Source organism: Pundamilia nyererei, unplaced genomic scaffold (assembly GCF_000239375.1).
Source record: "Pundamilia nyererei isolate P.nyererei 1_Seehausen unplaced genomic scaffold, PunNye1.0 scaffold00186, whole genome shotgun sequence".
Taxonomy (NCBI): domain Eukaryota; kingdom Metazoa; phylum Chordata; class Actinopteri; order Cichliformes; family Cichlidae; genus Pundamilia; species Pundamilia nyererei.
This window is the reverse complement of record NW_005187587.1, coordinates 484,785-506,834: the sequence shown is the minus strand read 5'-3', so window position 1 is coordinate 506,834 and position 22,050 is coordinate 484,785. Positions and strand designations below refer to the sequence as shown.

The 22,050-nt window shown below is 41.7% G+C and overlaps 1 protein-coding gene across 1 annotated transcript in view; it reads right to left on the bottom strand.

Annotated features, from left to right (window-relative positions):
• Positions 1-8,372: 8,372 nt before the first annotated feature.
• The window catches only part of fhdc1 (FH2 domain containing 1), a 27,278-nt gene continuing 13,600 nt past the window's right edge, over positions 8,373-22,050 (bottom strand). Inside the window, exons 2-12 of the mRNA XM_005746969.2 lie at positions 20,206-20,952; positions 19,638-19,699; positions 16,747-16,849; positions 16,511-16,596; positions 15,602-15,702; positions 14,008-14,078; positions 13,110-13,217; positions 11,908-11,978; positions 11,100-11,217; positions 10,751-10,915; positions 8,373-10,550 (exon numbers count right to left, since the gene is read on the bottom strand). Of these exons, the coding sequence (XP_005747026.1) occupies positions 8,403-10,550; positions 10,751-10,915; positions 11,100-11,217; positions 11,908-11,978; positions 13,110-13,217; positions 14,008-14,078; positions 15,602-15,702; positions 16,511-16,596; positions 16,747-16,849; positions 19,638-19,699; positions 20,206-20,697 (3,525 nt within the window). The 5' untranslated portion in view covers positions 20,698-20,952 and the 3' untranslated portion in view covers positions 8,373-8,402. The remainder of the gene's footprint in view (positions 10,551-10,750; positions 10,916-11,099; positions 11,218-11,907; positions 11,979-13,109; positions 13,218-14,007; positions 14,079-15,601; positions 15,703-16,510; positions 16,597-16,746; positions 16,850-19,637; positions 19,700-20,205; positions 20,953-22,050) is intronic.

Sequence of the window (22,050 nt, the reverse complement as noted above, 5' to 3'; positions counted from 1 at the left end):
TGTATTTATAAGGTCATTGATTGCTTCACTTCTTTTTTTCACAAATCTGAGCAGTTGCATCCAAACCGGCTGCTAATCTGTGTGCTGTAATCACAGGTAATCCCTGAGGCTGTAGTAAGTATGAGTGTGTGAGTATGAAACTCCTAGCATGTTGTTTGTGGGCTGTAGACAGCATTTACAGGCACACGCTTGTTTAAAGGTCACAGTGATGGAGGGAGACTAATAAGCAGTGACAGCACGTCCTTTAAAGTGATACGGAGTAAGGTCATCACCAGGGCAGCGTAGTAAAGCTCTGACTCTAATAACACATGACGTTAAAAAAGTAAACTATCAAACCACAGATGACCCTGCATCAGCCCCAAATTCCAAAAAGAGTCGCAGCTAAAGGGGATTTTCATTTTACAGCTTCATTTGTGGCTTTTGATGCTTAACATCAGAGAAAACTAAATGCAAATATTAAGACTTCATGTTAACTTCTCACTTGCAGAAACAGCTGCTGCAGTAAATATTCAGATTGCAGAGGTTACAGAGGTTGCGACTCACTCCTGTACGGGACCACGCCTGTTGTGTCTGATCCCAGGTGTCTGCTTCATGACGTTAATATAAAGGAGACTGTTTATTTGCTGTTCTTCTATCCACCAAACAACCCTTCCAAACCCAGGGATGATTAGAGCTTTCTCTGACTAACCAGGCTAACCTTCAGCAGGGAGAAGACTTTTACTACCTGCAGCAGTGAGAGTAAAGAGCTGGCTCTTCAGGTGTCGCCCTGAGCTGTAGGATAAGGAGGGATTGAGAGGAGCATAATCCCTCGCACATGGCTAAAGTGCCTTTGATCTGGAGATAAACGTGCCAAGTCACGAGCTGCTTGACATCTCATGCTTTGTAGTGCTTCCTCTGGAAGAGATGCAGCCCAGTGTTGAACCTGCACCACTCACTGCACCAGTTGACCACAGAAAGCCTTACATAATAGTTTCTGTTATGGTCCTGGCAGATCTGAGGTTTTCTCCTTTTTCCTCCCTCTGTTGTCTCTCTTCTGTCTGTTGTAGCTCTCTCTCACTCTCGGGTGGAGTAACGGGCTGGCGTTTTCTCGCTTGCCTGACTGCAGGTGGAGTTTCTTTCTCTGAGGCTTTCTCCACCACACCCATTCTGCACTGGATCATTGACTCATGCTATTTGGGCGACCGTGGCTCAGGGGGTTGGGAAGCGCATCTATAATCGGAAGGTCGCCGGGTCGATCCCCGGGCTCTCTGTCCTGGTCGTTGTGTCCTTGGGCAAGACACTTTACCCTACTGGTGATGGCCAGAGGGGAGATATGGCAGCCTCGCTTCTGTCAGTCTGCCCCAGGGCAGCTGTGGCTACAACCGTAGCTTGCCTCCACCAGTGTGTGAATGAATAGTGGCATTGTAAAGCGCGTTGGGTGCCTTGAAAAGCGCTATATAAATCCAATCCATTATTATTATTAAGGACCAACTCAGGCTGCTGCTCTCTATCAGGTTATTGTTGGTGTTGTCATCAACCTGGCTCTCTTGTTTGTTCTCTAAAGTGATAACACTAAGTTCAAAAGATACTTCCAGCCTTTTCCCTGGATCTCCCTGGAATCCCGTCTGCCTGCCAGCTTCCCCTCGTGCACCTGTTTAACACTCAGACAAGTACAGTCTCAAACCATCAATGTAAAATCTCATCATACTCACCTTGGAGGCTCCTCCTTTCCTCTGTCCTCCTGGCAGAAACTTCATTCCCATGTTTAAAAGAATAAAATCAGTAAAACTTCTATCATATCAATATATTTAAGTAGTGCTTTATAATATGGCCTGTGACTTAGGGTACAGTTGCCTTATTATTTATGCAATTCCAACCAATTTTATCAAAAATTAGCACATAATTATAATTTATCTACAAATCCTTGTGGATACACTAGAATAACGGAGTACCGATTCAACTTTTTACAAGGAAAAACAAATAAATCTACTGTAAGTAATCTTTGGCTTTTTACATTTTCTTTTCTTTTATATTTGCTTCCATCATAGACATTTCACAGTTCAATTGTCTTCCTGTATTACATATAAAAATGCAGTTTACTACTGTTTAGTTATTTCTTTTCTTTCTTTTTAAATTTTCTACACAAAAGCCACTTCATGATACCCCTGCCCCTCAAAGTATTGCATATTTACAGTAAATACAGTAAAATGAGGAAATGCTTTTTTGTGCACTACGTAAAATTACTTACAGTATAATTTGTGTCTTCTTTCCTGTAAAATCTTCAGTTATCACACCCTTATTCTAATCAAACTACCAGTCAGTTCAAGTAAAACACATTGAAATTCTATTCAGTTCAAGGGCAAACGCCCTCTTAGTCACAGGTCGTATTATTATTAACCAAATCTAACATTGCACATTAATGTTTGTGGGTTTTTTATTTGACTGTTGTAGGCGTGTGATGTGTTTTCCAGTGTTTACGTGACTGACAACATTCACCCATTCATCCAGTCTATCCCAGCTGTCACAGAGCGAGAGGCGGGGTAAACCCTGTACAAGTCACCAGTCTGCTGCAGGGCTTGACTGAGACCAGTCTTACCATTTATCTATCGATGGGCGACCATATCAACGACTCCTGAAGAGATGAAACATGTCTGAGCTGTAACTGTGTCCTCAAAGAGTAGAAAAATCACTATCAACGTATCAAATCCTTGTTGATTTCATTAAGCGGTTAAATGGTATCTAAAACAGAAGACAGGATCAGTGATTTTAGAAAATGAACTCATGTCTATGTGCAATGGAGAATTTTCAGACTGTGAAGTTCACCTCGCTGAATAAAAAACTCCACATTATCCTGCTCTGTCTCCGTGTAATCTTTTAGATATGTCACACGATGATGTGCCATTTATCGTATGCAAACAATAGTCTGCCTGTATTCTGTGATCGTGGCAGATAGATAGCTTATCTCTATGAATACTGACAGGCTTACAGCCCTTCTCTGTAAAAAAAAACATGCAGAACGCTGTCTGTGCTGTTGTTTTTTTATCTCCTCATGATGCTGCATTATGCTTCTATTATCTGCTGTCTGTCTGCATGTTAGGATGGACGACTCATTCACAGTAGACCTGTGTGTGCTGCATTTTATGGTAATAATGGTAATATATACATACATATATATATATACACACACGTCTACATTTTACAGAGTGAAACTGGGTAAACTTGAGGGATGGGACACGCTTCCTTTGCTATGAGGTCTACATGTGCCTGCAGAACAGGGATAGAGGAGGGTTTTCCAGGCTTTCCTTCTTGAATGGAGCAATGATCTTACATTTAATGTCAGCTGTAGCACAAGAAGAGCGACCGGTCAGTGTGCAGACAGCTTTCCAGTGTTCCAACACTGTGTGACGCATTTCAGGTCAGCGTAAATCATTTATTCCATCCATCTGACATGGTGATGGGCACTTAACTGAAGAGCGGGAATCCCTTGGGAGACAATCGCCAAAAATTATTAATGTCAGCTCGAAAAGTTTGTTGAAGTCATCACGAGGCCGAGCAGATTCCACCTTGTGGGTGTCCAAGTGACAGTCAGGTTTGTTTGGTGTCCTTACCGCGACCTTGAGCTATCTTTTTTTAGGAAATTGGAATCAGAAAAACATGATTATTGATTTTTTTACTATGTTGCTGTGTACAATCATTCAAAAACAAAAAAGTCCTGGCATTAAACCAACGGGTATGTAACAGCAAACCCTCTAAAATCTCTGAAGAGGAACTGAAAAGCCAGAAAACATTCTGAAAGCTGAACTTGTCCTTTCAGGTTAACCCTGTGGCATCACCATGGCACCTCCGAGGTCTTCCTGAGTATCTATAACACCATCTGTATGAATATTAAGGAGACACTACAGAAGGGCTTAAATCAAAATCATTATGGATGTACAGAATAGATAAGTGTACTGTCAAACAACTGAGTCCTTGATGGTTTTATCATTATCATTCATGCATTTGTCAAAGATTCTTTTAGGTGATGTACACAAACCTCAAAAAAAGATTCTTCCACACAGTGAATACACTTCTAGACCTGCTGTGTTAACATGCTGGCTTTAATTTTACAGGAAGAGAGACAATTCTCAGACCAGCTTTTGAATGATCATACAGTATTATATAATTTATACAGCATTATTAGTTTTGTGAATTTGTTTTAACATTCTGCAATAAACTATGCATATTTGTTTCTGAGAAAAATCATTATTACTGGGAAAATACAGCAGAGGGTGCAGTTTATGAAGGCATGATGTGGTAAGGTAGGTGGAGACAAGCATGTGTTTGAGTCACAGAAGAGCTCAGACATACTCTGCTGCACTCTAGTGGTGTAAACATAGAGGGGGAAGTATTTTTCCATACACTGAGTCAGTAAAATTACTAGATCATCTTGTTAAAGCCTAATTTTCTGTTTAACACAGAGATCACATTTGTTTGTCACAGTTATATGATAGAAGCACAGGTCTATGATAATGCACTCCCCAATAGCAGCAGCCTCCCTCAGCAGTGTAATATTAATGAGCAACAGTAGATTCAGGGCTCAGATTGTGAATCCACGGAGCAGAAATAGTTAGTTTAGCAAACTTTCAGCAGTATTTCTCTGTAGAAGGTGTAGTTGTTGATTTCACCATCGTACATCATCATGCCGACTATTAAATATGCACAACTTCAGCCTGCTCAGCAGACCAGATTCTTCAAACATTCATGATTATTACCGGATATCCATCTGTTCAATTAGAAATCACTGATTCTCAAACTGTGGGGCGGGACCCATCTGTGGGACACAGCGCCACTGTAAGTGGGCCTTGGATGAACAAGAGGAACATTATAAAATAAAATGACTTCTGAAAGGAAAACTAAACAAACATGAGTTTGCTGACGCTCATGTGCTGATCTTTCATTTGTTGTTCTACTTGGATTTATGTAATGAATTCAAAAGTGCCTCCAGTGGGGGCGTGAGCTTTTCTGTGCATGCAGAAAAAATGTTAAAGAAATGGGAGGAGCAAGTTTCCAGTTTACACAGCAATGTGATTTATTTATATCAGCATCAGAGATATAAAGTGGAACAGTAATAACACATTTCGCAGCCCTGCGGTCTAGTGATCAGAGGTGGTCATTTTCTTTATGTATTGGAGCTTTTTTTGTTTTTTCCAATCATGAAACTTCAGATTTAGAGATGACCGAGCAGAGCAGCAGAGCACCTATTTGCCTCAGCTGTGAAAACAAAAGACAAGTCCTATTCTCAGAGAATCACATCAGAGTACAAATACATCCTTGGGCAACGAATGCTACAGTAAGACAGGCTTGTTGCAGTGGAGTCGGCGTGTGTCAGTAACGAAATACAACAGATAAAAATGACTCACTCCAAACTTTATAAAGTCACGTAACTTTTAAGCAGCGCTACAAAACTTGTAACGTGACGAAGGTGTTGCTGTACAGAGCTGACAGGACACTTTATAATGGAAACTAATGTTACTATGGTAACCATTCCTTAAATGCAGAAGCTGTGGTGACGAGAGCGAACAAGCATTCAAACTCACAAGCAGCTCTGCTGCTGTAAGCTGTTGTCATGTAATGTAAAGGGCACCCATTGTAAAGCTTAAAATGATGGCGCGGTTGTGGAAGCATCATCTTTCCATGAGGTCATCAAACAGTTGGAGTTTTCTGTTTGTTTGTTTTTTTTAAAGAGTGGACATTTCCATGACTCAGCTTTGGTTAGAAATGAAGTGGACACTTTTCTTTTTTTGTCAGTGTAGTCTGAAAAAGGTTACATTTACAGAAGGGCAATCTTTCAAAGATCTCAAAGGAGTCTAAAAGTGTCAGTTAAGGGTTTTCCAAAATGTTCAAACACATCCACTTGTTTTTTCATACATCAAATACATTTTAATGTAACTGCTCCAGACAGACATTAAGTTCAGAAGTCATTATTTTAGTGCTGAAAATGTGAGATTTCTAATTTATTTAGAAAACAAACAGCTGGTTCAGATGGTTGGACAAAAACAAGCATCGCAAATGATTCCTTTGGTTTGATGGGCTTGAAGATTACTTCTGATTTTTGCTACTGGTGGGATTTAAAATTCCTGAAAACATGTGTTAATAGCAACTATCACAGCCCTAAATAACTCTGATACTGTAACAGGAGGATCTATATTTAGGTGGCGTCAGGCCACACACACAGTGGTTTGTCACACTGGGCCTATTGTGTCATCAGTCCATCAGTTTCATTTGCATGACAGGGAACAGGAAGACACTCGCAGCGTGTCCACACCCTACAGGTCGACCCTTGCTTTTTAAACATCTGTGCGTGCACACATGATTTATTCTCTTACTCTTTATGTTTTTATGAAATATAAACATATGAATGGTCAGAAAACATCTTTACATTATTTACAAAGTGACCAGCAGAGTTTGACTTTGATGTGATGGAAGGCAGTAAAGTTTCTACTCTCCTTTTACAATCAAGGAGCTTCTACTGGTGATTGATCGGCTACATTAAGCTTTAAGGCAATGCACTGTTGAGAGTGTTGTTTCCATCAAGGCAATGGCACAATGTATTCTAAAAGGCAAGTGGTGCAAAGTGGTCGGCGGTGCTGCACTTACATGATGTTTACATTACTTTTTATTTTCTGAAACATGAAGAACTTCCAACATCTGAAAAGCAAAGACCGTCGTTTGTCAGCTCCTGCTGCTGTACTGAAGATTTTTACTGAATCCTTAAAAGCTCATCAAACCATCTGAATTTACAAACAGCTAATACTTCATTTGGAGAAACATTTGGTTTGGTTGCACTACAGAAATAAACAAAAGTATTAGCGCAGTATTGTGTTTTGTGTTTCCATGTCCAAGCAGCTCCTGTCAGTGTAATCTGTAGCTGGTAGTTTTGTCCATATAGTGCATATACTATAACATTATATCATCTTAGCATGTTTATGTTCAATTTGTGTGATGTAGAAGAAAATGTATAACCTCTGCCAGCTGTTTTTGTTCACACTGGTGCAACAAAGTATCTAATCTATTTTTGAGTTTGTCATTCGTGAACCATACTTTTGTCCTAGAGTCATTTTTGACTGAACGAAGAGAAAATGCAGTCGCAGCCTGAGAAACTCTCTGAACATCTTATTCTGAGTGTTTTTAAATGCTTGAAATTGTTTCCAAGAATTTAAGGAAAAACCTTCAGTACAGCGAATCTTTCTTTTTTTTTTTAATAATAAATTTATCACTGGGGATAAATTTAAATGAGCCTGTTTCTGACACTCATGACAGCAACAAACTAGATCCAGGCTGAATTACAACCACGGGCTTACTGTTGTAATTGAACAAGCCTAGAGAAAATATGAGACGACAATGTTCACAGTAGAAAAATTAGGTCAGACTCTAAAAACATGACTGATGATGGCATCAGTGTCTTTGTGTTTCTGTTGCGCTCGGTGGTTTTCTTTCACAGCGTTAGCGTTTTTTTCATGTATTAGCTGAAACAGGAAACATTTCCCACGTGCATGTCTACTCCAAAATATTATGGAGGAGTCCTAACACATTTACAAACTACTGATACAGTACGAGAAGTACCACGGTTGGTATACACACTGGCATAATATGTGTGACTTTTATATATTGTTGTAACATTAATACAGTATACCAGGAATTTCTTAAAAAGTGACATTGCAGTTATTTTTTTGTAAAACTGATCTGATTTTGTCTACATCGTCATCATCATGCAGAACCAAATGAACAAGTCTACTTTTTCTGCTGGTGCAAGGCCACTGCGATCGTTCTGAGGTATCAAGCAAAAAGAATCACAAAGCAAACGGAGCGCTGTTAGTCTACGGGAAGAAGCAGCAAAGTGAAAAAGACACCGTGACAGCAGCGAGGTGAGGTACAACAAATCTCGTAACCCTGAATGAAACAGACGCTGAAAGTCGGTCTCAAGTCTGTCAGAGCTAATTAGCAGCTTTATGTAGTCGTGTCTGACGTCAACAGCGTCACAGACACCAAAACATACTGAACGCAGACAGCTAAGCAGGCAAAGAGGCTGCAGTGTAAAAGCACCAATTCGCCACTTGTCAGTTTAGATTTCTTCCGACCCTTAGAAACAAAAACAAAAAACAAGAAGAGGAAATGAGGAATGTGTGCACTTCATTGCATCTTGCTCTTTGTGATTCGTAAACCTGATACAGAGCCAGCTACAGAGGGATTCTTACACAGTGAGAAAGCTTAACATGCTTTTGTTTGATATGCATGGATAACTCTAGACGAGCAGAGCGAACGTGAGTTCACGCCGAAGCAGGTAAAAAAAAACAAAAAACAAGCAAAAAAAAAAAAAAAAAAAAGTCCTCTCTTCCTGCTTCCTGTTATCCTGCAGTCAGGTTTTTTTTGTTTTGTTTTGTTTTTTACTTCCAGCTCGGCTTCCTGCTTCTGCTGGATGTCATCAAGTCTCTGGGCTGCACAGACTTTTCAGAGAAGCTGCTAGATTTACGAACGTTCTCACGTGCTACAGGGGGAGGCGGGGTCTCGCTACGGTAGGTGCTGCAGCTTGTTGCCTTCACGCTTTGCACCCGCCGCAGGCTTGTTGCCTGTGGCCGCTCGTCACTGGTGTGACCTGCGTGTGATGCCCGGGTCGGCTTTTGTCGACCCAGGAGGGAGGGGCTGCGAGACGGGGTGGAAGGGACCGACGGAGGGCCCAGCTCTTTCCTGGTCCTGGAAGACGAGGCCACAGTATTGCGGGCGAAGCTGGGGACTCCAGAAGTGTTTTTTGCACTGTGTGTGTGTGAACTGCTGTTCTCAGGAGATGTCTGAGCTTGAGCTTGAGCCTGAGCTTGAGCGAGGGCTCTCATAGTAGAGCGGCACATCTTCTCCTCAGGCGCCGGCTTGGGAATGTTCCTCACGGGTTTGGCGCTTGGCTTGTGGATTGAAGCTTTCCTAGGCATTGAATCACGTGCCCATCTAGAAACGCTGCCCGTGAGAGCACCTCCCTTCTGGGCTTTTGACTCATCAGGAGGCAAACTGGAGTGCCGAGGAGGTCTCGTTGTCTTCTCGCTCCTTCCTCTTGCCGGAGTGCTCTGGTCACGGGGAGGCCGCCGTGTCTCCCCGCTATCGTGAACTGCAGGTTTCTCTGCTCGCCTGCTGCTACCTGTCCTGGTCAGCTTGGTAATAGGGATGACTTTCCGCATACCCTGGTTATCGTTGTTGGCCAGCGTTCGCACACCATGGCCTGCACTGGTTTTGGTTGCTTTGCTGCCTTTGCTCTTTGTAGGCGCTGGCTTTCGGCTGCTTCGTTGTGCATCTTTCCCCGCAGTCTGTTTTCCTTCAGCGGTGTCGCAGCTCTCCGTGTCCCACTCTTCTGTGGTAGTAGATGGAGCCATAGATGCTGCATCCACAGATTTGGGGGCTGAGAGCTCATTAGTTGAAGCAGACTGGTCGTTGGGAGATGTGGATTGCGGGTCTTGCCGACTCTCCTGATCTTTGATGCAGTCAGCTGTTTGGAAATGAAGTCCTTCTTTTGTAGAAGAGGATTCCACCTCAGAGCAATCCAAGGTGACAGAGATGTCCGTTTCTGTGCAGTCCATTATATAAAACATTGGCTTCTTGTTGGATACAGAGGTATCTAGTGGAAGAGGGGTATCACAGGTTGTGGATGAAACTGTGCTGTAGTCCTCTTCGTCTTTCTCTCTCTGAGGAGAGACCCCAGCCTGAGTTGGAGGAACTATTGTATCTTCCCATACTACCTTTAGATTTCCCCCCCTTTCCAAGAATGTATCATGTGAAAGGTTGTCCAGATTCTTGGGTGGTGACTGTCTCCCTATTTCCAGATCCGTCACCACAACGTCCCCCCGGTTGACAAAGTGCATGTGATTGCTGTTATTGTTTGGACTGATTAGGTCAAAAGCCTGAGGACCTCGGACTAAAGTATGCTTCTCCACACTAACACTCATGTGGCCAGTAATTGCTGGGTTGGGAATATGGGCAGGCTTCTGAAAGACACAAAAGGGCCGAGGCAGAGCGCTGCTCTCTGACACAGATGAGTAATTGTTGTTGTTGTTGTTGTCCCCGTTATCGTTTAGCTCAGAGGAAGAAAACTTGGCGTGTGAGACGATCGGCTCAGTTTCTGAATGCGGAGACGTTGCTTTTCTTTCACGGCCCAGTTCCCGGTTATTGTCCTGGCCTAACATCCAGGGGGCCATCCTCCGCTGGATAGGACGGCCTAACCGAGGTAGGCTGTTAAATTTTGAAAAGTCAGAGGTGTTCCCTGTGCTTCCGAACAGCTCCAAGTATCCCTGGAGTTCACGATCTGCTATGGAGGTCATGGTGTGTCGGTGTCGGCGTGCGCTGGCAGAACGTTCCAGCGGGCAGTGTGGACTCTGAGACCTCTGGAAAAACTCCAGGAGGCCCTCCTTGGTGAGCATTTCCACGTCGTTCTCGCTGCTGCTGCGACCAAATCCGCCGGTCTGATCCCCGCTCGACCACGCAAAACGCTTTTCCTCCAGTTCTTTGAGACGACGCTGTCTGGCTGCTTCCTTCAACTCCCGGTCCGTGTTGTCCTGATGGAAACAGAAATGTAAGGAAGGAGAATTCTGAGAATCAGGAACATGAATGATGGTGACATCCAACTCACTTATTTTTGAGTTTTTTTAACAGTGGATCACCATGAACAATTACCACGCATGTAGAAGACAAGCAAGAAATGACAACATCATAGGAGATTATAATAACCCAGAATTATTGCTTCACTCAAGCAGACCTTAACAGCTTTCTTGAATTTGATGCAGAAGTCCTGAAAGATCCGGAAGCCCTCGTCCAGCTTGAACGTGTCCTTGTCTTCACAAAAGAAATCGATGAGAGTACTTCCCTCTTTACGCAGATCCAGCCTGCGCCTCTTTAAGTCCTGAAGTGTCAGTGCTGCACTCTAAGACAAGAGACCGAGCACACATGCACACTTTTTATTCATAACGCATCATCCACTTTTACACAAGTCATTATCTATAGCACTTAAGTCAGCAGCTTCACAAATGTGGAGCGGGCTGGATCCAACTTTCTGTACATGTGTCTGTGTACACAATGTATTACATAACTAACTGCTGCTGCTTCACCTGCAGGAAGGGCTCCAGCTGCTGCAGCAGCTCCTGGTCTCCTTGAACTTTCTCTTCCAGGGATTTGATTCGGACATACAAGGAGGAAAACTCCTCCTCAATGTTTTCCACTGAAATTCTACATGAACACAGGAGAAAGATATTTAAAACACACTTGTACTTGTTATTACATAAAAACTGACGGACAGGAGTGTAAGCGGTCTTCCTTATATTACTTAAAAAAACAAACAAACATGTGACATTAATTTGATGAATGCACTTCCAAACTGTTGAAAATGTAGACCGCAGGGAGAAATGCTTTCAGGGTCTCTATCCTGAGGGCAGGAGGGAGGAGTAATTCTCTGCGGTGCAGTATCTGCACTGACAGCACAGAGATGACCTTGTGAAGCTGACAGAGCCTGAGACTGTGCTGTGAATATAACTCCTGTTCTACACCTAAATTAGACGTCAGCCTGGTTAATGAGGCTGTGCTTGGCCGTATCAATAAAATACTACGGCAATCGTCGTCTTCAGCGCCTCATTATGTTTCCCATCAGAAAATTTGGCTGTTTAATAAATGTGATGGTGGTTAATTTGGAAATCATTTCATTTTACAGAGGCTTTACAGAAAACTGATGTCTGCTGTGCAACTGACTGATACAAACTGACACTTATGCTCTCACAGTCCTTAACTCACCCTGCTTCAGACTGCATGCACTTGGAGAATAAACAGCTTTTATACGAGTCCATTATCACCTCTGCATGACTGCAAAACTGATAATGGACTCCTACATTTCTCACTGGCAAGGATTTGATTCCCTTCGATTACCTGGCTGCACTCTGGACATCTTGAAGCTTCTCAGGAAACGTGAGCAACTTCTCGTCCTTTTTCTTCGCCTCCTGCATGGAGAGAGACATCGCACAGTCAACATCTAAATGTCTGATTTTGTACAAGATAAAGTGGCGTAGTTGTTGTGATGAAGGACCAATATCTGTATGGTGATGTAACTGCTTGGCGAGCCGTTCTTGGCTCTGTGCCGTTTCCTGTCACCATCTGCTGTCCACCTGCTCTCCTGCAGCTTCAGTGGTCAAACAGTTTTCTCATCACTGCTGTAAAACACTGATTTGAATTTCTTTATGACAGACTTTCCTACAGTGTTTGTACAGTAAATGCATCTTTGCTTATTGTGAGGTTAATCCAGCTTTTTTCAGTTCTGCTATCGTCTTGTTAATACAACCATAAACCTGTTAATATAACCATTCATCATTTTTAAGATAAATGCACAGAGTAGAGGTTTGACACAGTGCAAACAAACAATTAATTCAACACCTGAAACCTGGTAATCGGCCACCAGTTGGAGATGATTTGAGCTTTGTGACATGCTGGAAGCAGAAGATGGTACACTGTGCTCATAACAGTAGGATAAGGTCAGCATCAATACTCAGGTAAGCTGTGGTGTTTAACTGTTGCTCAGTTAGCATTATGGAGCCCGAAGTGTGCCAGGAAAATATCCCTCACAGCATTACACCAACAGCCAGAAGCACAGGACAGATACATGCCTTCATGTCGTTTTAGCTGACAGGAGTGGTGCCCAGTGATGCTCTTCTGCTGGTGTAGCCCATCAGCTCCAATGTTCAATGTGCTGTGTGTTCATAGATGCTCTCCTGCACATCTTGGTTATCTGTCTTTCTATCATCTTAAAGCAGTCTGGCCGTTCTTCTCTGGCCTCTAGCATCCACAAGGCATTTTCACCCTGCTGCTGGTCATCTCCTCTTTTTGCACACCCTTCTCTGTGAACCCGCACTCGACACGTGACTGTGTCTATATGCCTAAATGCAATGAATTGCTGCCACGTCATTTGCTGACCTGTGCGAACGGTCGAACAGCTGTACCTACTAAAGTGGCCAGTGAGTGTAAGCGGTAATGTAATTCCATGCTCAAGTGGTTCTGAAACCAGGACTGAATCCACATTACAAACATCTGCAGTGTCTACAGGTGTTTTGTGTGTACTCTACTACAGCGTCACTGACCATGGCCACAAAATGCAGCAGGTTCATCCCCGGCTTGTTGGCTTTGGTGTCAGCCAGTGAAAGGAGGGATGACAGCTTGAATCCCACAGCGTTCCCTGCATAGCCACCCTGAGAACAGAGGGATATTTTACACAGAGAAATGAACAATATCATAGAATCACAGCTGGAAATAACGTGAAACAATAAGACTCTGCCCGAGTGATACAGTGGTCCCTCGTTTAATGCAGGTGTGACGTTCCAAAAATAACCCGCGATAGGTGAAATCTGCGAAGTAGCCAACTTTATTTTTTTTAATTATTATAGATATTTTAAGGCTGTAAAACCCCTCACTACACACTTTAGACACTTTTCTCAGACAAGCATGAACATTAACACTTTTCTCTCTTGTTTAAACAAGTTCAAACCTTCGTAGAAAAACAGGTCCAATATAGAATGAATTATTTGTTGGGGAGAAAACGTACAAACATACAGTGCAGCACTTCAGAGTCACACTGCTAACGAAGATTTATGTAAATTTGACAAGCTGAACGCATTCTGTACTGTACAGGAGGCATGGCACGAGATTGCCTGACAATGGTCTACAGCCAATCAGGATGCAGAACACAATGCGCTGTGAGAAAAAAAAAAAAGCATGCAAAATTGCACCAAAAAAATTCTGTGAAACAGCGAGACTGCGAAAGGTGAACCGCGTTATAGCGAGAGACCACAGTACAGCTTTCTTCTCTGAGCAGTGATTTTGTTTTGGTTTCCAACAAATACTGACAAAAGGTTTTATTATTTATTTATCTGGAAAAATACAAAAAAAAATAAAAAATCAGGACTGAATCGATACATCTTGCGTGTTCAGAGGCAGCGGAGATGTGTTCGCGTATACGAACGTAACCTGAGAAGCTCTTACCGCGTTCATAATGTTTCCTGCCTGCAGCACCAGATGCAGGATAGCATGAAGCTCCTCACAGCTCATCAGCTCTTTAAGGAGATATCAATATAAACTCAATTAGAGACTCCAGAGAAGATGTATGACAAACCATCTCGTTTTCATTTATCACTACCATACAGGAAATCTATCAGCAGTAATGTGTCCTTGTGTGATTCAGTCATAAACCTAAAATTACCACTTTAAAGTAAAAGGGTAAATGTTAGCACATTGAAAAGTTTTAATTATATTTTGTCATAAAAGTTACAGGTAATTATTCCACACAGTGTTTAAGTGATTGCCCTGCAATGCAGTGAAAAGGTCACAGTACTGGAGAGGAGGGTCTTAAGATAAAATCCAATACAGCACAAAGACGCAAGACAGTGTGACTCAGCTAAAATGGCAACCTGGTTCAACCAGTGGCTGAAAATAGAATAATTAAAAAGGTTTCCAGATCAGTTTATCAATATGGTGATTTTACAGTAAATCACAAATTCAACAGTACATGTCAGCTTTAGCTCCAGAAGAAAAAAAAAGAAAAGATATAATATTAGTGTGCACATTCATGAGATAAACTGTAATAACCTTTTGGATCATCACAGTGATCCCTTATTAAGTGCTACCATCAGGTCACAAGATCCAGCACGTTGTTATATAACCCATACAAAACAAATACTGTTTCCATCAGCTTAGCTTTGTCTCAGTGATAATAAGTAAAAAAAACATGATAAATACTACATAATGTGGTCAGTGCGAGACTTGCAGCAACCTCCACCACTGAAATTTTAAGTGTCAAAACTGCAGTTCCTGAAGTGGCCACTTGAGGCTGGAAACATCCCCAAAGAGTCCTACGGTATGTTAAAATATCCACGTTCAAAGCTGAAATAAACATGTTCATGGTACAAGAACTTCTCCCTCTTTATGACAACTGTAAAGAGGGTGTTTTTTTTGTTTTGTTTTTTTAAACATGAACAAAATTCCTCCAGAAAAGTTGGGACACTGATGAATTGCAAATTACAAAAAACCTCATATGTTATTCACAATAAAACATTGCGTGTATAAACGCAGCCACAGCTTGTTTAACTTTGACTGAAAGGTCTGAGAAAGCACAGCGGCATTTCTTCATCGTGTTCACATGTGAGGTTGGAACTCACCTCTCTAACTGTATGGAAGGATGCTGCTAGTGAAGGTTAGCGTGCCTTTTAACATTACAGTAAATGATAGATTATAGCACGATGCTACCCAAGCTAGCAATACATTTAACAGAGTACAGCTGGCTTACAAAAATAAATAAAAAACAAGCGAAATGACCAAACTAGCCAAACTCAGGTCTTTCAAATGGTAGTCCATGGCCTAACAGGTCACACTGTGGTGACTATATAAAGTTATTTTTTATTTATTCATTTTTTAATAAACCAACACTGTGAGTAACTAGTATGTATAGAGCTGCTCGACTCTTAAGTTACATTTCAATGAAACTGCTTTTTTTTTGGTCATGAGTGTCCTCACGTCAAAATGAGATCGTCCTGCTTTCTGTGTGTGTGCAAATGTGTTAGAGCCAGTGTGTTATTATTACGTTTAGTCACAACACGGACGACATCAATCTCATGGCCCATCGCAGCACAACAAGGGAGGAACTCTTCCTGGAGGACCATGGCCTCAATCCGAACCTCGAACCTGTCAGAGACGGAGTTCAGAGTTTAAATCTGAGAAAAGATTCGACTCTCTTGCTCAACACTGAGATCCTTAAGAAAAGACAAATTGTTATTATAATGCAGCAGGCTGAGAGAAATGCCTCCTGCTTCCCCCTGGAGAGTACCTTAACACTCCATCTTGCTGCTGAGTGGCAGTAAAACTTGACGACTTTTAGCACCTTAACATCCTCATAATATTTTCTAATCATCATTTCAATTATAGCACGAACCAAAAACGACTTCTGACTAATTTCACTGGACAAATGCTCCATTTCAGCCCAATCAGTCTGCATTAGTTCTCCATAATAATCCCTGCAGGGACTGCATCCTCTGAATGACACTAATACCATTTTAATGCGCTATCACACAGTGCTGCTGGACAAAAAGGAAATTCAAAGGAAGTTACACAGTCCCCGTTCAGAAAAGATGAAAACATGTTTTCAGTTGAATGAACTGAAAATATTATGTAATAAGACCCTTTATACGTGTGGATGGGCCGTTTTATCATCCAAAGGAAGGAGATTAAATGAAATCAAGCATTATATCCTTTTTTACAAAGCTGACAAATGTGAACATTCCCCAGTCGTATTAATATTATTGAAAATGAACACTTGATAGATTAAATACAAGTCAGAGAGCAGCCGTAAACTCTTTGGAGAGTCGGCACAAAATCATGAAACTCTGCACTCAGTTTTGAGTCTTTATCTTCCACTGACTGTCAAACTGCTGACTTGACATTCCTTTTTAATGGAAACTGGATTATATACACATGCCCACTGAAACCAACTCACCGTGGCACCTGGATCAAGAGGTACATAAAGGAATCGACCAGTGTCAGCTTGTCTGGATCTCCTTTGAATGCCTGCAGCTTCTTAATCTGCAGAGAAAATAAAGAGGAACAGGAAGCTCAGCAGGGCGCTTTCAATCCACGTAAACTGCCTTTTATCATTAGCTGTGCTCTGTGATTCAAAAGCTTAATGCTATTCATGCTTGGCTAAAAATCACAGGCAAGTACACAAACACGGACCTCCTCTGCGTCGGGCAGGAGCTTCAGCAGGTCTTTGAGCAGCTCCGCTCCATAAATCTTTCCTTCTCCTTTTCGTATGTCTTCGACAATGGAGCGGTTGGACCTGAAAGACAGTTTGTTTCTGTAAAGTTCAGAGATAAATTGCACAGGTGCTTCCTTTAATGCCTGCCCTCCTCTGTTTACAAAGGCACAAAACACAGCTTTTGCAGAGAGCATTAGGCGTCTCTGCCTGGCTTTCTTATTAGCAATATAAATAAAAGAGAAATCTGTTTTCACAAACCCTTTAGGGCACAACTGGTCTACTTTCATGTTTGAGGCTTTAAAATGACTAAAAAGACAATATTAGGTAAGCTGACACTTAGATGTGATTCAAACACTTTAACAAATGCCAGCCTTCAAAAGGTATGCAATACATGTTTATTTAACTCGTGATATGGTCATTTATTTTATTAGGTTAAATTACCAGGTTTTATTTTCTGAATTTCTTGCAATGTTAGGATGAGAACGTGGAAAAAGGAATTATTTGCTCCATGTGATTATTCAGGTTGAGCGGTTTGACGACAAGTTTGAGCGACGAGGCCGACATGGTTTGGACATGTGCAGACGATGGAAAGGGGATATACTGGACAAAGGGTGTTGAAGATGGAGCTGCCAGGTAGGAGGAACAGACGAAGAACACAGAGGAGACTGATGGATACTGGTGTGATAGGGGAGGATGTTAGGGGTGGGGTGAGATGCTGTGGAGACCCCGAATCAGACGGGGAGACAAAGATAAGATTTATTTATTTTTAAGTAACGAACCCGGCAAAAGTTCAAAGCCTCGTTGAAGCCTATAAAGAACTTTTCAGTGCAATATAAAAAAAAATGAGACATTTATTTATCTATTTGTTTTTCACAAAGATAATATTAGACTGTTTGTGGAAATTCCCACAAACCCTTTAATAGCCATGAGAGGATAAACAGCTGGTTCATTGTTCCAACACCAGGAAGGGTACACATTTTCCCTCCCGATCAACGATGGGAATTTCATTTCCAGTTCTGTGGTGTAGACCTGTGCAGGTAGGCTGATGACTGAGTGTGAATATACTGAAGTTGGAACCCCCCCCCCCCCCTTTTATTTTTTTTAAACAAGGCGGGAACCACTTGGTGGTATTTTCAACAAAAAGACAATTTCTAATCAATCACAGTCAGAATACTTTATTAATCCCTAAGGAAATTATGTGGTTACAGTTGCTCCATGATAACAAGGACAGTAAAAGACTGAACTATTTTAAATACTACAACATATTGCAAACATAAGAAATCACTCTAATATATGCAATATACTAATATACATCTATGTTTTTGGGGCTGTCACTGTCACATTCTCCAGCACAGCAAGAAATCAAATTTGCTTAAACTCTTGTTTATGCCTCAGGCTACCGTCTACTGATATCAGTGACAGGATCCAAATATTTCTAATGTAACAGGTGTATTAAAAAAAGAAAGAAGAAGAAAAAAAAAAAAGCTCTTAGCTGACTGGGGTGGAAATCATTAAATGCTACAACAAGCTGTAAAAGTAATTCACTTTATGTTTGAGGTTTCGAGTTTTCAGTCGTTTTATAGTAAAGTGCTGCGTAAAGTGCAGCTTATGGCATAATTGGCTCAAATGCATTGCAGCAGAAGATTAATGCATACTCCTTAAAATAAAAAGCAACAAAAACAAAAGTAAACGCTGACTGTAATGAGGTCACTGCTCCTACTCTGTCTTGACTCAGTGCAATGGCTCGCAGTCAAATGTCATTAAAATCCTGTGGAGAGCCATGCAAATAGACCTTCAGGCAAACAGATACCTAACACACTTTTTGCTCTCTATTCTAGACAAGTTATGCAACTCAATCCTGAGTCTGGTCAAACTCACTTTGAAACTTCCCGAACCAAATAATTTAGAACAATGGATGCCTAAGAAGGCTTATTAGACTACCTGGCACAGATTTGGACCCTTTCCTTAGTTATGAAAGTTAAACTGATTGATTGAAAATGAGAACGTGTCCATGATAATGATAGCATCTGATCTGAACTGTCCTTAGCAACAGCATGAAGAGCTGATGAGAGGCGTGCTTGGAAAAGCCACGAGGGAAAATAAAAAACAATCTCTAATTTAGTTAAAGTCAAACAACCGTTCGTGGGATTTTTTGTTGGTTGGTCACAGTAAACTCTTTGGTTATGGTAAACCTCACTGCTCTTCTAATGATGGTCATTTAATCCTCTACCTTAAGTAGCTCTGTACTTGACAAAATTAAACACTGCCTGTAACATAGAGCAAGAAAGGTTTTACGAAAACTACGTCACCACTGCCACTAAAGTGATGCTCAAAGTTTCAGTGTGTGTGTGTGTGAGCAAATGGAAGCACGATATGTCTTAAAATGTTGCATGTTCAGTCATTGCAATGGTTTGTTTTGCTTTTACACTTATTTACATAACTTCCCAACAAATTTCAGAAATGGGTTTGTACTTTTCATGTCTTACTGACCATTCAAAGCACTTCAGATTAAAAGTCAGATTTTAACTTTGCATTCATACACTGGTTTATTCTGTGGCTCAGGGGTCTCAAACTTAAATGATCTGGGGGCCACTGCTGGCCATTGTCATTGTAGGGTCTCTTTAGTGTTCAAGAGGCACAAAAACAAACAAACAAGAAAACACCCATAAATATTTCCAAAAATCTAGCGTTTGCTTTTTTTTTTTTTTTTACTGAATAATACAATATTGTAAAATAAGACAAAACTGAAAAAGTGAGCACAAATCTTTTTTCCTCATTCTTAACTGAAGCCTTTTGGTGAACTTACAAAAACACAGATTTCAAATCAATATACGTCAATATAATCAATGGTAACAGTTGGGAAACTTACTTCTTAAACTGCTTGAGGAAAATGCCCACGTTCATCCCCCTCTTTGAGTCAAGGATGTTGACCTGAGGAAAGAAAAAAAACACAAGACACTACGATAAAACTCTGTTGAAGCTCTAGTTAAAATACAGCCAAACAAACACACCCATTCCTGGGTGTTGTTGGTTGTCTCTATGTGAGGTTCAAACCTCCTTCAGAAGCTTGTACGACTCGCACAGAAAACACGTGACTGTGCAGCACATACATTTTTAAAAAATGACCCCTGAGGCCCAATTACTACTTTTAAATAGCAACTGGGCACTTTTGTGGTTTGAACTAAAGATGGTGTTTAAAGCATGCTGCAACTGTCTATGTTGAGTTAACCAGTATTGGACATGGTTGGAGACACTGGGAGTGGATGGAGTTCATACTTGCAATAATTTAACAACTCATTCAATAGAAAAATCTAATCTAGTTAATTCATGCCTGAACCTTAATCACCACCTTAATGTCTGCAGTCTAAACTCACCATTAATTGTCAGAAGTTCAGTATTTTAAGCGCCCGTCTTAAACCTTCATGACAGTCACTCACCTCGTCTTTCTTGGTGTCCTTAAAGGAGCGTGATCGGGATACGTGAGTTGATGTTGCAGTTGATGCTGCTGACCCACGGAGGCCCGTCCCCGCATCCTCCTGCTGCCCAAACAGCTCCTCCACCGAGCGAACATCGATCTGGTACTGCTGCTGCCGCACCGCCAGCGTCCAGATGTTCGGCTTCCCGCGCACCTTCTCCTCTGGGATAGGCTTCCAGTAGAAGCTGCGGACCCGGCGCTTTTTCCTCCCATTGTGGTTGGATGATGTGTTTGCCAGGGGCGGAGGGGGCGGCGGTGCCCCAGGAGGTGGGGGCGGGAGGGGAGGAGGGGGCGGCACTTCATTCTGGGTGGTGTCAGAAAGCAAGGTGGGTTGACCGTGCCCAGACATAGAAGAAGGGTCTGAGGTAGTGATGGAGGAAGTGGTGCAGCTGCTCCCCTCGCTGCTACAGCTCTCTGGCTCATTTGTTGTGGATGTACAACTCATAACAAGCATCGCAAGGTTGAGCAGTCAGCATACAGTCTCTGTGCTGACACAAACTAAACAAATATGTGATCTGTATTTCCTGAATTTCCAGAGAACATCAGCTCGCTGCAGCGCTGGTTGGTGTCTCCTAATCTAGTCACTACGAACAGGCTGCATCCATTGATTCATCTCCGTCACTCAGCTGGTCATCCATCGCCCTAAGTGGGGCCTTTGAAAGACACCTCCCAGAGGTAGTGGGCAGGGGGGGGAATGATGGCCATGGAGCTACAAGAGCAACACAAATGACACAGGACAGGATTATACAGCGGTACCCATGCACACCATCGTCATCGACTAGCTGGAATTTGAGGAAATTAAACAAGGGCACGACAGAACAAAGACGAGGGGGACCCAGTGAAGGAAACTGCAAATCCTGTTCTTTTCCATTTTTGAAGGGCTTTGAAGTCAAGCTGTGGGGTGTATAATGATTACAGACATGACACACACCCCTTAGGTTCTGTTACACAATTTCTTTTTGTTTGTTTTTTTAAAAACAGCCCTCATCTATGCAGCCACCAAGACAATACCGATATGCACTGTATCCCAAAAGTGACGGTTGAAGTCACACCTGAACATGAGACACAAATAACTATTTAAATACATTTTATTCAACATGAAAATACAGTTCATTTTAAAAATCCAGTAAGAGTTTGTCTAAGTCTGAGAAACAAATGGTTAAAAGTGGATTTTGTCAGACAACTCTGCAAGCTAATCTCGGAAAACAGTTTTCACATTAAGTATTTTTTTTAGAAAAAAACCTTGGCTTGTAAACCTTCCATCAGTCCTACATTTTCTGCCAGTTTCTTTGTCTTAAAGACAAATTAGACTCTGTCATCATTAAACTGAGAATCTGTCACATTTGCAGGAGAGCCTGTGTTTAATAAAAGCCTCGCTGTATGGCGACAGTGGATTGATAATGTTAAATGAGAGGATGCAATATTTCTTTATCTCACCTTAAGTTTCTGTAGGACATTCTGCACTGGCTGGTGCACAGCAGTAAGGACATTTTAAGTTTGTTGACGCTGCATCTCTGGAAGTAGAGTATTAGTCATCGCCTATGAAGTTTTAGAATTTACATTGTTTTACAGAGTTAATGTCACCATCACAGCCAATGTCTGTGAGAGACTCCTGTGAGGTATATGGGCTCAGCTCCCTCACCATCTACCCTTCACACTGGACTTCTTACTGGCTGCACCATTTTGTTAATAAATGATGTTCATTTAAAAGTAAACTGGTGTTGTGTTCCTCCTTGCCTTGCAGCCTTTCGAGCTGTAACAGTTATACATTATACATTTATTTATTAATAAATGAATTATTAAAAAC